The sequence below is a fragment of the Convolutriloba macropyga genome, unplaced genomic scaffold, assembly GCF_964194025.1.
Source record: "Convolutriloba macropyga unplaced genomic scaffold, txConMacr16.3 SCAFFOLD_5074, whole genome shotgun sequence".
Taxonomy (NCBI): domain Eukaryota; kingdom Metazoa; phylum Xenacoelomorpha; order Acoela; family Convolutidae; genus Convolutriloba; species Convolutriloba macropyga.
The window spans coordinates 5,744-18,643 of NW_027453002.1; the positions used below are offsets into that span (position 1 = coordinate 5,744).

Here is a 12,900-nt window from a genome sequence, read left to right on the forward strand (position 1 = left end):
CGCAAAGCGCTGTGGAGTCTTCGGATTTTTCGGAGTCTGGCGAGCGACCCATATCGGACGCGCTGCGAAAAAAACATCCAGCCCCTCGTGCTGTCTCTTTCCTTCCTCCGAACCAAAGGGCACACCATCTCTTCGGCTCCCGCCGAACCGGCTGCCGCTGCTTAACGTGGTCGACAAAATATGCCGTCACAGAAACACTAAGTGCATTTTCGCTAATTTTCTCGTCGTTATTCCCAGTCTTCGGGGGCACTTCATCCTTATGAAATCCGGTAACGCTTGTCCGCAAGGCGCTACGAGGCTGCGTGCCTCTAGAGGGTCGCACACATGCGTCGCAATCGTGTTAGGAAAGCCACAGTTCACGTCAGGTGTCAACAGCCTAATCAAATGCCAACACCAAGTGCAAGACGTGTACCTGCCCGGACGTAAAATGCGCTCCAAATCCACCCCACAGCGCTCTATGGAACTGATCATGATAACCCTGCAAACCGGCAACTCGCTTCAGATGCCTCTCAATCCCCCCTCGTGTCTGCGAAGAGTACAGACGTAGGGAACGGACTGCTCGTTGGCAATGGCAGGAATGCAAATTCCCGACGGATGCAACACATCCACGAAGATGGTCAATATGTGCGCCACGGGGGAGGGATGAAAAGTATCCAGGCACCTCATCCCCAATCGTACTATGAAATCGAGAATGCCCACATCTGCAGCGGAGGGGAAGGTGTACCGCTACTCGCCGTACTGGTAGGCACTGACCTCGTCGAATGTGTCGTCCTTCTATGGTGCTGTCACGAGTAATTGCAGCCAAAATGGTAGACAGGTAGAGGGGCGTCTTGGAGGATTTGAGAGCGCCGACGTCTCCGGCATACGATGAAAGATCTGGTAGGATACGGGAGATGTGTCGACACCAATGCAGTAACACGATGTATCCCGGGATGCGAGCTACGCAGCTCGGGACGCTATTTGTGCCGACCGTCAGCGGTGGCTTGCTCTCCTTGCAACATCAGGCAGACGTTTGGTAGACACTTGTTGCACATCTGTAGACTGTGAGAGTATCGCGCTATGGCTGTCGTCCGCGCCAACTGGGCAACGGGGGAGCTGCTGTAGCCTGTACAGCTCACAGATATATTTACTGCTTAAAAAATAATACCTGACGCATCGGTCTGTATATTAGTATGGTGCTACATGGAATATCGTCGCAATTTGACAGAATTTCATAGGATTGAGTGATCCATTTTACGATTTTGTTAAGGATCAATGTTTTCCGTACCGTTATCTTTGTTTTTAATCACAGTTTTGTAACCCCTCGGTAGAGAGGGGCCTCTAGAGACTAGAGCTCTAGAGAGCGGCCCCTTGGCAGCGCACACGTTTCCGGTTAATTTCAAAACGGCTATCCTAGCTAGGTAACGGCCTAACCTAGAGTAGGTAGTAGGTACCTCTCTAGAGCCTCCAGGAGACCCAAGTGTAGGCGAGATATCGGGAGTGCCTCGAGTAACTAGGTACGAGTCCACAAATTGTTCCCACCTCCCGTACACCTTCTTGGCTTCTTCAACGGCTACCTCTGGCCTGCTAGTACGGTACTCGGCCTATATAGTAGGAATGATCGGTAAGAATGTGTTATAATTACCCGCACGTACAATGTTGTGTTGTCGCGATCCTCGCGCGTCACTTGTACAATGTTGTGCAAAGCCATCAGCCATGGAGGTAGGGTACCCGATCTATACACCTAGGGGCTAGGGTACCCTACTCTAAGTACGGCCTAGGAGTGGTGTACTGTGAGCTGGCGGTTCTTTCTTCAACTGTGATAAATAAGGATCTTATAATAACTCTAGGTCCCCTACCCTAGAACTAATAGTTAGAAGGGAACTGTTGGAAACTAGGGACAGGCATTTCTGGAGAATAGATGTGGAAGAACTCATCTGTGCGCATCTGTGCGCCTCCCAAGTTTGTAACCAGTTATTTGAAGAACTCATCTGTCTATCGATGGACAAATTATCGGATACGTCTTACTAAGGTTGTGAATGTAGGCTTCCCCACGAGCAGACATCATGAGAATCGCTTGAGTCCCATTTCTGATCTGTTTGGTGCATGCCAGGCTTTGTGAACTGTAGGAAAGCCACAAGAATGGCTCTTTTAACGGCACTCCAAACAAGGAACTTGCCCATCAAAGAACAAACGTCAGGCAGGATGCAATCGAAAATCCCCCCCCCCCCCCCCCCCCCCGGTGCATGGCCACACACACCTCACTTATCTTGGCTTTGCTCTCGTTTAGCACAGAACTATATGTAGAAGATCATGCAATGTCTACACATGTTGGCATGCTACAGCAGGGCCTACATCACGTGACGGCACTGTTCTCTAGAGTGCTATGGAGGGCTGTTTGTTCTAATTTTCAGGTGTGGGCTGTCGTGGACATGTTGGGCTTCTGCTCTGTTCACCTCAACCGCAGCACACCCTCGCACTCCTGCCAGGCCTTTCTGCAACCTCTCCCGGATGCGCTGCACAGTAACACTGCTGTTGTACTGGCCTGCTGGAACTGTCCGCAAGACTTGGGCATTTACTTGATCCACAACCTCCAGGTCAGAAAACTTGCGAGCAAAGAGTGCGCCTCCCTCTTTTAGGGCGGCAAGGTGTCTGGTAGAAATGTCGGGGGGGTGCTGCGTAGGGAGAGACCAGTCCACGTAGCGCATGCAGTCGTTCACCAGAGTTGCTTGAAACTCGGAATGACACAATAACGACTGAAAGTATCCTTCTGGAGAGCTTGGCGCATTGGCATAGAAAGCAAACAGTCTCCGGGGAAACCCATCCGTAGACTCGGTGACATACTCACAGAACGGGCGAGACAGCACATGCCATGCCTCTCCATGGTACGGCCGGAAGACCGAAGGGTACTTCCGGTGAACATCAGAAGTGAGGTTGACCTTCCAAAACGCGTCACTGCGGTACAGTGATTCATCAACCACCACAGTAGTGACTCGGCTGAAGAGGATAGGCCAGTTCTTGCTGTGCTCCACTGCCATGAAGTTGGCATTGCTTGGCAGCTCTGCCAGGAGCTGGACGAGCTCACTAGACCGACAGAGCAGGTAATCTTGAGCAGATAGATTGATGAAGAACCTACAGGTTGGGTGTGCACACGAGTGAGCATCGTACCCAGGTGTGTCGTCAAGAGTTAGAGAAAATAATCGCGGCTGGAAGTAACGGCATGTCCGGGTCAATACCTCCACCCGCTGTATTTTCGGACAAATGTTTCCATAATCCGAAGGGTAACGTCAACCATCACGCTCCCTCTGTATGTGACCTGTTGGTGGAAAAACAGGAACTTGTGGGCAACCAGTAGGTGGCGAAGAGGGCCTGGAAAGGCGTAACTTGTTGCTGGCATGTGGGGTATGGCCTCACCGTTTGACTTGGATCCAGGATCGATAATGTGAAAAATGGGGCGGGGTGCTGCCTGGACGACTGGATAGTGTTAGACCGCAAGGCTGAGCTTCCACACACCAAAAAGATATGCAACTCATGAAGGGGAGTCGCTCAACCTCAGCAAAAGCATGCAGTGACAATCAGGAGTGAGGCAGTTTAAGGCCCATCCCGCATACCGGAATCGTAGCACCATCTCCTGTAGCCGTTCATGGTCCTTGTGCCTGGCCTTCTCATCCAGATGTATAATGGCACCTATTTGTGGGTGTTCAAGGGTACCCAGCAGGCGCTCCAATATTTCCATGGTCCCTTCCGAAGCCTGTATGCTGACCACGGCAACTGGGCCCAGCTCGCCCTGTGGAGTGTGCTGTTTCAGCAGGGCTCGCACAATGCGTGGGGAATCACTATAGGGGCACGGGGCAGGGTTGCAGGGACTGACCTGTCTCAACTGTACCTCATTACTTGACTGATCGGTGACAGCAGTCATTCGCCGTAGGTCCTCACTGACCCCTTCAAGGCGCCGCACCATATGGTTGTTGACATTCCTTGCTAGTGAATTGCTCATCATGGTCTGTGTCTTCCCAGAGATAAAGCAGACTGCGAAGAACGACACTGCTCCCAGGACCTGCAGGAGGCTATATAATCTACTGTAAGGCGGAGCCTTAACTGGCACGGCTTTACCCGCTGGAGACGCAAGCGCGTGACCTTTCATTGGTGCCACCCAGGATGCGCCTGGAATGAATGGTATCCACCAGCCTCACCACATACAGAAGCCTGCATGGCAGTAGGGCCATTGCTTCTTGTCAAACGCCTCCTTATCGGCAGAATGGAAGCCCCTGCGAGAATGGTTTTATTGCAAAGGTGCACCCGAAGCCCATGTCCAACAGAGGTGTGAACCACCAGGGCTGTTGCTCCATACGACATATATACATTTGCCAACATAGAAGTTAGCCCTGCTCACTGGCAAGGGCAACGGGACATACAGTTGCAGTTGACCAGCAGCTTCAGATTGAGAGCCCGCGCCATGAGCCGAGCCCTGAGTGATCTTCGCCTGGAGTACCAGCGCACGTAGGCACACCGGGGTTATGCTGGGGACGGCATCGCAGGAAATGCCCTCCGAGGGAACCGGGCGGCGTACGTTCCGGTGCTGCTTCGCGATATTATGCAAGGTACCTCCCAAGTGCGGATAAAGTCAGACTCTATAGTTACATCCTCTTATTGCTGTCACAGTACCCGTGCGCCTTTCCAGCCCGTGATTCGGCTGCAGCGATAATATGATGAGCTATGCCGTCACGGTAACTGGCCGCAGCTTGAGTCCGAGTCAAGGTGCTCTTGTTCGCTGCGCTGATCGCTTGATCGCTCGGTTCGATCTGACCCGGCCCGTCCGAGTTCTGACTCGAAGGGCTAGATCCTTACAGTTCGCGTTGGTCGGCCCGGTCAGGGCGGGCGGTTCGGTACCTGAGTCCTTACCCGTAAGTAAGGTATCTCCTACAGGGTAGGTGAGAGGTTGATTACAGGGTAGGTAGGTACCTTATTACCCGTAAGTACGTGTAGCAGGCCGGGGACCCGTGCCGGTGAGCCTGGGACTTCCTCCTGCTGGGACTGCCTGCGTGGTATGTAAGAGTACGAGTACGCCAGGTACGATAAAAATTTATCGATCGGACTCTCGCGACCCGTACGAGCACCGGCCGTCATTTTTTTTCACCCCCGGGGAGGAAGGTCAAAAAAAGCACCGGCCGTCATGTCTCATGACTCATGCATGTTGTCCATGCAATCGATCTCTCACATGATCGCGACTGGCGCCAGGCCCAGGCCAGCCAGGTGGTTTTCGTAACGTACCGCGTGACTGGTCAGACTTGATCGATCCGGCCGTTCATTCCGGAGCTGTGTGAGCTGACTGTATTACAGAATACTTGCATCAGCTTTAGCTCTGCGAGTGCGAGTCAACACTCAACACCCACAAACAAGTGAACGTCTGCTCACTTTGGAGTCCAGCTTTGTCCTCCAGGCTCTGTATGTTCGGGCGGTTTATCTATCTATCTATCTATCTATCTATGTTCGGGCGGTCCTGGGACTGTACAGGAAGCCCAGCGCTGGGAACACGAGGAAGGCTGCTGACTTGTCGCTTCTGAATGTTCCCTGTCAGCGATGCAACGGGTCCATCATAGAGTCAGCCGGACGGGGCAGGGGGGGGACCTGTTGCTTTCACCTGAGCGAGATCCCCCCGGGTCATCTGCAAAGGATCATGATTACCATATCAACAGCATTTCTACACCGTCAATTCATGGGCAGAAGATACCGCCCCGAAGAGCTGCCTGGAAATACATCTCGATAGCTGTCCTTGGAGGTTTGTTTTATTTGCTAGGCGTATGGAGCGAACTACCATCCCCATACTCAGACAGCAACGGGCAGAGACGATCCCAAGAGAAGGTCCTCCAAGGACTCTCAGCAGTTGAACAGCATGTGCATGCTCTTCTTGGGCGCCAGAATGCCAACTCAACCATTCAGAAGTCCAGTCAGAGCCAGTCAGTAGCTGACCTCGTATCACAGGCAAATCCATGTAGACAGGTGAATCACCTACATTGTTTGTGACAGCGGTAGCCCAGAATAGAGAAATGTCTTCATACTGTTGCTCGTGAATTTGCAGGATGGCCGCAGTGCTCCGCAGCTGGCCGTGGCCATTCACGCCTCTGCTGGGCAGCTCGATGGGATAGGGAATCTGCTTGAAGCGCTTCACCATCCAGAGATAGCAGTTTTGGTACACCTTGCGAAGAACGCCTCAGAGGCAGAGCACCTTGGCTTGAGAAGGCTGATTAGGTGGGTTGCACCGGCACAACCTATCTCGGGCATGTGGACACCTCCAACAAACACAACATACCTCACACCATTAACTGGCATCACAATTAGCCCCTGATTGCACAGGACACTGCACATGTCACGCTCTCCCGTCAAAGCCAAACCCATGCCGAATCGCCATGCTATGCCTACCAGTCGCTGCCTTCTCTCATTTCACACACAGTGCTGCCATCACGGAGATGCCAACTGTGCTGACTTTGCTGCAGGCGCAACAGATCCTTCTTCTCGACGTTGGATATTTTGGTGCCGTCCCAGGTACCCCCCCCCCCCCCCCCCCCCCCAATGTGCGCTCTCCCCAGCCTGCGTGCTGCCCTGACACCACTTGTCCATCCCACTCTCCATGGACACTCTGATGGTTTCGACTGGGCCAGTTTACGTCAGTCGGTCCTTACCCCCGTTCTGTGAGGGCATGACCCTGAGGAATTGCCATACATGTCTGGTCGGGCCGTCGCATGGAATCTCGGGGCACGCTGGTAGATCAGCATCTAGCGTGTTGCTGCTCCAGCGCATGCACGCTGGGCCAGTTGCAGGTGTGGAAACTGCAATCCTGACGCCCACTGTGGATATGAAATGCCTATGTCACCAGGTATCGCATGGCGGAGTCACTGCATTGGATGTCACTCTGCGCTGCATGGAGACATTTGTTCGGCACTACTGTGACTGGAGGTATTCTCACTCCTGGCTGTTATGCAAAGAACGACCCTGAAATACACAGACGAATTCTTCGTGTCCGTCGTTCCACCGATGTGCAGGCAGACCAGCGCCACCCCTCAATCATTCAAGCTTGTTTGTATGCCTCAGGTACTTCATCAACCTCGCTGCCACAGACTATCCACTTGCCGCCGCCGCAGACCTGGTACAGATGCTTAGCGAAGTCCCGGCCGGATCGAATTTTGTGGAGGTGCTCCATGCCAGCCGATTCCGCACAATTCTTCACCGCACAACACACGTCGTTGTGGATGATGCAATCTTTCGGCACGACTCGGACTTTTCAACTCCACAGAACTCCACCTTCCGGCGACGGTACCCGACCCTCTTCACGCCGTATGATGGCCGGGCTGGGATGCTGCTGGACCGAGACTTTTGCACCTATGTGGTGACTTCCACCGACGGGGTCCCAAGGCGTATCTTTGGTTTCTACGCCAATGTACCATCCCCGTCCGAAGGATATTTCCAGACATTGCTATGCGCTTCCCCCTTCGCAGAAACCCTTGTCAGCGATTCTCTGAGGTTTGCAGCCGGGGTGCAGCGGTCGGGAGATGAGTTCACGCTGGACCACGTCCAAGTTGTGAGTGGCGCAGGCGCAATATTTGCCGAGCATGTCAGGAGCAGCAAAGTAGCAGCGGCGCTGAGGGAAAAACTCGGAGCCGCCCAGCAGAAGGGCGACGGCACCTCAGCTGACAAGATACGGAGCAGATTGAGGTTGGCATGGCAGAAGCGCAGCGGGTGCCGGCATGTCGAGGTGCATCACCTCGCAAAGCGGGTAGCCCTCATGAATGCATAACCCACTTTAGACATCCCCCTGGGTTGCCGGCGTCGGTGATTTCCGAGTCGCTGCAGCAGCGCACCCTGTAGGCACCCGGTGAACGTAATCTGCAACCACTCATGCACGCGAGAAAGTGGCTGGAGCGACGGAGGCAGGCATAGATGTTCAATGCCCCGTTCATGCCATCCCGTGTTGGACCGTAATATACACCGGAAGTACAGGGAGCTTTCTCGGTCAGGAAACTTGGTTGCATCTCTTTGCAGGAACCTGTGCTGCTGCTAGTAGAAACTGAGGTGCTGTAATTCTAATTGACACAATTGACAGGTTTGTTGTCCAGAAAGGCCGTGACGTTGTTCGCGGTGGTGTCAAGAAGCCTTTGCCGGGACTCTATGCGCTGCCAGCCAATGTGGGGCGTAAGGATGACGTTATCGAGGCCAAACAAAGGGCTGTCCACCGGGAGAGGCTCAACCTGCTGCACATCCAAGGCTGCACCTGCAATCACACCATCCTGCAGAGCTTTCACCAGCTCCATCTCGTTGATGATGGCACCCCTCGCAGTGTTGATGATGTACGCTGTGGGCTTCATCTGTCCAAGCTGAGCGGTGCCAATCAAATGCCTGGTGTTCTCATTCAGCGGGCAATGAATGGAAACAAAGTCGGACTGTGTCAGCAGTTGGTCCAAATCCACGATTTTCGCTCCAGTCTCCGTAGCTTGAGCCGGCCCACGAGACGAAATGAGAACGTCCATCCCCAGCGCGACCGCCACTTTCGACACTGCTGTCCCAATTGCCCCGCGGCCTCCAATGAGTCCAAGTGTCTTGCCCCCGATCTCAAAGTGTGGCAAACTGCCCAAGGAACGCCATCCGAGCTTGTCGCCGGATGCAAGCTTGCGTTGCTGCTGCTGCATGGAGCAGCTGAGATTCAGCACGAACGTGATCACCATGTGGGCCACGGCCTCTGTGCTGTACGACGGCACATTGCACACGGTGATGCCTTTCTTCCTGGCAGCGGCAATGTCAATGTTGTTGTAACCTGTGCCCGCCTCGCATATCAGCCGAACAGAAGCAGGCAAGCTCTCAACTACTGACCCAGGAACCGGCATTTCTTTCGTGATGAGAACTTCCATTCCTGCTGCACGCTCCACAACCTGCAAGTGTTTGCCATGAGAACAGACTCGCGTTAATCTATCTTCCCCGGGCATGGCAGGCACATTGCCCTGCAGCAAAGCTCAGGTGGCTGAAGCTATCTAGCATCTCTCCAGCAGCCTTTCACGAATGCTGGGTAGTCCCACAGAATTGTCCTGTGCATGAAGCAAAGGCCAATCCCATGGCACATGGATCGACTTCCCGCAGATGAAGGGAACGGTGCTTAGGATAGCTCACAACTGGAATAGTTTGCCTGAGAGCTGCAGTAGAGAAACGCAGAAGCACATGCCAATGCTTGCTGATGATGGGCGATGTCTAGATTCACCTGATCGGGATCAGTGTCGTCAAAGTTGACAACGTCTGCGAATGCTGTCAGGGCTGCCATACTCAGCTGCTTGTCGAAGTTCAGTTTGCCTTCGTTTAGGACGGCGATCTTCACCTTAGCGGCAGCCATCGCGGCAGATAGCAATTTCTCGTTTGCAACAGTATGTGGAGCCTGATTAGAAGCTTAGTTTACGGTGTGATCGATGTGGAACACGGAACAAGGGGAAGAACTCGCATATGTATTTCAATGTAGCTACAGTGGTGTGCAGTGGCGCTATGCAGGCGCCAATCAGTGACACCTTGGCGATAAGGATAGATAAAATAGCGCGATACAATAGATATCCTTAGTAGATAGCGCGATAGATAGCGCGATGGATAGATAAAATTGAATTACAACGTACAACTTAGGGTACCTACTCGTACATACACCCAGGATACTCGTACAACCATGGCCATGATGGCATATCAGGATACGGGACGCGTACGAGTACAGGTTACAGGTAAGGTATATCGCTACACCGTACACGGTAACGGGGTAATGTTACACGGACGCACCTCGTCGACTTGTCACAGGTTGATTACAGAATACAGGCGAAGGATGGACCAAAAGGCCAGTGACATAGGTACTGGTACACTTGTACCTAGAGCTGCAAAGGGTGGGGATCCGCAATCGAGGGGCGGTATGGGTACTCGTACTCGTACTCGTACTGGTACTCGTACTCGTAGTCGTAGATGAAGTGCCTATCTATCTAGTATCTATCTATCTCATCAATCTATCTACACTGCTCCACAAAAGTTTGCACCCCCTAGAATCTTCCCATAACTTTGTCAAAGGCCAATGCATTGAGTTACGAAACCATCTTTGGCTCCCTTGGCTGCAGAACAATGCATTATGACTCTTTATGGCTTAGATGTCAAGGCAGTGGCGAGGCCATGCATTGCATGGTGGGTGGGGGTGCCCATGGTCAGGCAATTCCCTGTTGAGTTTACTTCGATTTCGCATGAAACTAAAAATATTGTCACATTTCGAGACATGAGTGATCACTTCTTAGTTCCTTATAACATCGTAGCAAAGACAATGTGTCTCTTGTCATGCATAGCTTGGAACCATAAGGCCACACCCTACAGCACTAGGGCCTCATGAGTTGTTGGTGCTTTGCTGGTGATTTCGAGCGACCCAATTTTGGCCCCTTCTTAACACTACCTGGAGTCCTTCCACCATGGATGAGACACTCAAGCCATGCTATTCGTGCGGCAACCAACCCATGGTGATAGTGCATCGTGCACAAGGGTTGGTGGGGAGGGCCACTGCCCAATGTGGTGAGGGGAGCCCTGACCAGTGGTACCCCTCTAACCCTCTCACTGGAAAAATGCAAAAAAAGTTGGAAAGGGAGCAGGAAAGGGGCCATGCCAAGGGTGGGGGAGGCCTTGAAAATGCTTGTTTTTGCACCTCATGTGAGTGGGATGGGAGTGCATGCCTCATCCTTAGGGAGTGGTCATTACAATGAGGCATTTGTGCCAAAATATGGCGACTTGGCCCAGTTTCAGGCTGCACGAAAACTTCAAATGGCCATATCTTTTCACTGAGGAAACAAGGTACCCTTTTTTATGGTCTCAATCGATTTTGACCCGGGCTAAGCCCCAGCCCTTGGCCTGGGACGGCGAAAATTCTGCTCACGCTGGCCTTGACAGCGCTCCGTTCTGAGCCCGTATGACGAAATTGGGTTTTTCACTGACAAGGCTGCCCACGAATTCGGGCAAGCTTCTGCCTCACCCAATGGCCACGTATGGACGCCATTTGCTCCTCAATGACGAATTGGACTTGCAATTTGATATTTTTCTGCGGTGCACTATTGTGACAGCTTGGCATCAATGACCAAGCTGCCACCGTATGGCCTACGCCTGCTCAGTACTATCTCACGTACCGATTTCTTGGGCGATTTTCAATAGTATGGCTAGCCTTTAACTGATATTCTAGGGGCTCGAAAAGGCCACATGCCGTGGATTCTTCTCCAAGACTATGAATGGCTAAGTTATGTTTGCGGTGGTCTTCGTAACTGCCGTGAATGGCAGCTAGGAAGTGCATAGATGACAGACAATTACCACATTTTGTGTGATGGGGGTTTAAAGGGGGGTACGGACTTTTGTGGAGCAGTGTATACTCGTACCTACAGATAGCTTGCCCTCTCACTGGCTACTGTAGAACGTGTATCGCCAGCGCACACGCTTTGCTGCGCGCGCCGGGCGGGACTTGTCTTCGTACGTCTAGCCCGCACACGGCACAGGGTTTGTTTTAGCTCAATTCTCATCACCACCAGAGCATGGAGACATTGGAGAGGGTATATGGAGAGGGTATTTTATTGTACTCGTATTGTACCCCTGCGCCGAGAGCGGAAAGGGACGTGTAATTAGACTATCCGGCCTATAAATAAGAAAAAGCCGGCACACCTATCTATGCTACGAGTATCCCCGGCGGTGGCCATATTATTTATACTTTGGGATGGGATGGCCAGCCGGCGTTCAAGCTGCGCCAGCACGGCCGTGCGGACTTTCAGCCACTTTGTGTAGGGTACGGTCCAAGGGTGGGATCCGGCCGGATTTTCCGGTATTCGGGTACTCTGTGTTTCAATACCGGGGGTTCCGGATCGGGTAAATATTTTGCACCTCCTGGAACCGGGTGAGTGAATATTTTAGTCCTGCTGGAACCGAATAGAGTAAATATTTAGGTCCCACTGGAACCGGATAGAGTAAATATTTAGGTCCTGCTGGAACCGGATAGAGTAAATATTTAGGTCCGCTACAGCAGGTTCCGGTCGGTTCCAGAGTTTTCCAGTGTTTAAGATGCTCTGGGTACTCACTACTCAGAGTATCAGGGCGTTAGCAATCCTGATGTGGGACACCCCGAGGAACCGGGTTGGGTAAATAATTTGTATATCGAGGAATCGGATGAGTAAATATTTCGTATCTCGTGGAACCGGATAGAGTAAATATTTAAGTCCTGCTGGAACCGGATAGAGTGAATATTTACGTCCCGCTGGAACCGGTTCCGGTCGGTTCCCGGGTTTTCCAGGTATTTACTCTGAGTACTCAGAGTACTCAGGAACCGGTTCCCACCCTTGGTACGGTCTACTATCGCTAGGCCTACCCTACCCTACATACCGTTAATTAAATGGTCGCTGCTACTCCTACCTGGGTAGGTACCTACCCCACCTGCCAAGTGGCTGGTGCAAAATCCAAATGCAATAACCTAGGTACCAACGACCTACAGCTGCACCATGCCTGGGCACTGTGGGCAGGAGCAGCTGCCAGCTATCAATTCCATTGCCAAGATATCCTTAGAATAAGGGTCTGGTCTAGCAACCTCCCCTCCCCTCCCTACCTTCTGTTCGATCGGTTGGAGCTGCACCCGGAGTTATGCTTTTGAGGCTATAAATAGGAATTGCAACACCAGAGGAAAACGGACTGAAACAAGTGCCCCTCTTACTCCCCCTTGCCTCATCCCATTCCCCTCCGCCTCCAGTCACTCAATTTTCCCTCCGCCTCCAACGCCCCCCCCCCCCCCCCCCCCCCCCCGCTTTTCCCTTGTTGGTGCCGCCGTCCCCTCCCATGTGACTTTCCCTCCGCCTTCCTTTCCCTCCGTCCCCGGTGTCTAACATCGTCATCCCCTCCCCACTCCTG

General features: G+C 52.7%; 2 protein-coding genes across 2 annotated transcripts; one reads left to right on the forward strand and one right to left on the reverse strand.

Annotated features, from left to right (window-relative positions):
* The first annotated feature begins 4,152 nt into the window (after positions 1-4,152).
* On the forward strand, positions 4,153-7,898 carry LOC142357972 (uncharacterized). Its single transcript, XM_075409454.1, has 6 exons — positions 4,153-4,300; positions 5,777-5,979; positions 6,059-6,228; positions 6,474-6,522; positions 6,854-6,933; positions 7,069-7,898. The coding sequence occupies exons 1-6, from the start codon at positions 4,153-4,155 to the stop codon at positions 7,769-7,771; spliced, it is 1,353 nt and encodes a 450-aa protein (XP_075265569.1). The 3' UTR covers positions 7,772-7,898.
* Positions 7,899-8,057: 159 nt separating this feature from the next.
* On the reverse strand, positions 8,058-9,352 carry LOC142357973 (hydroxypyruvate reductase-like). Its single transcript, XM_075409455.1, has 2 exons — positions 9,152-9,352; positions 8,058-8,900 (listed from the first exon to the last, which is right to left on the reverse strand). The coding sequence occupies exons 1-2, from the start codon at positions 9,350-9,352 to the stop codon at positions 8,058-8,060; spliced, it is 1,044 nt and encodes a 347-aa protein (XP_075265570.1).
* Positions 9,353-12,900: the final 3,548 nt, after the last annotated feature.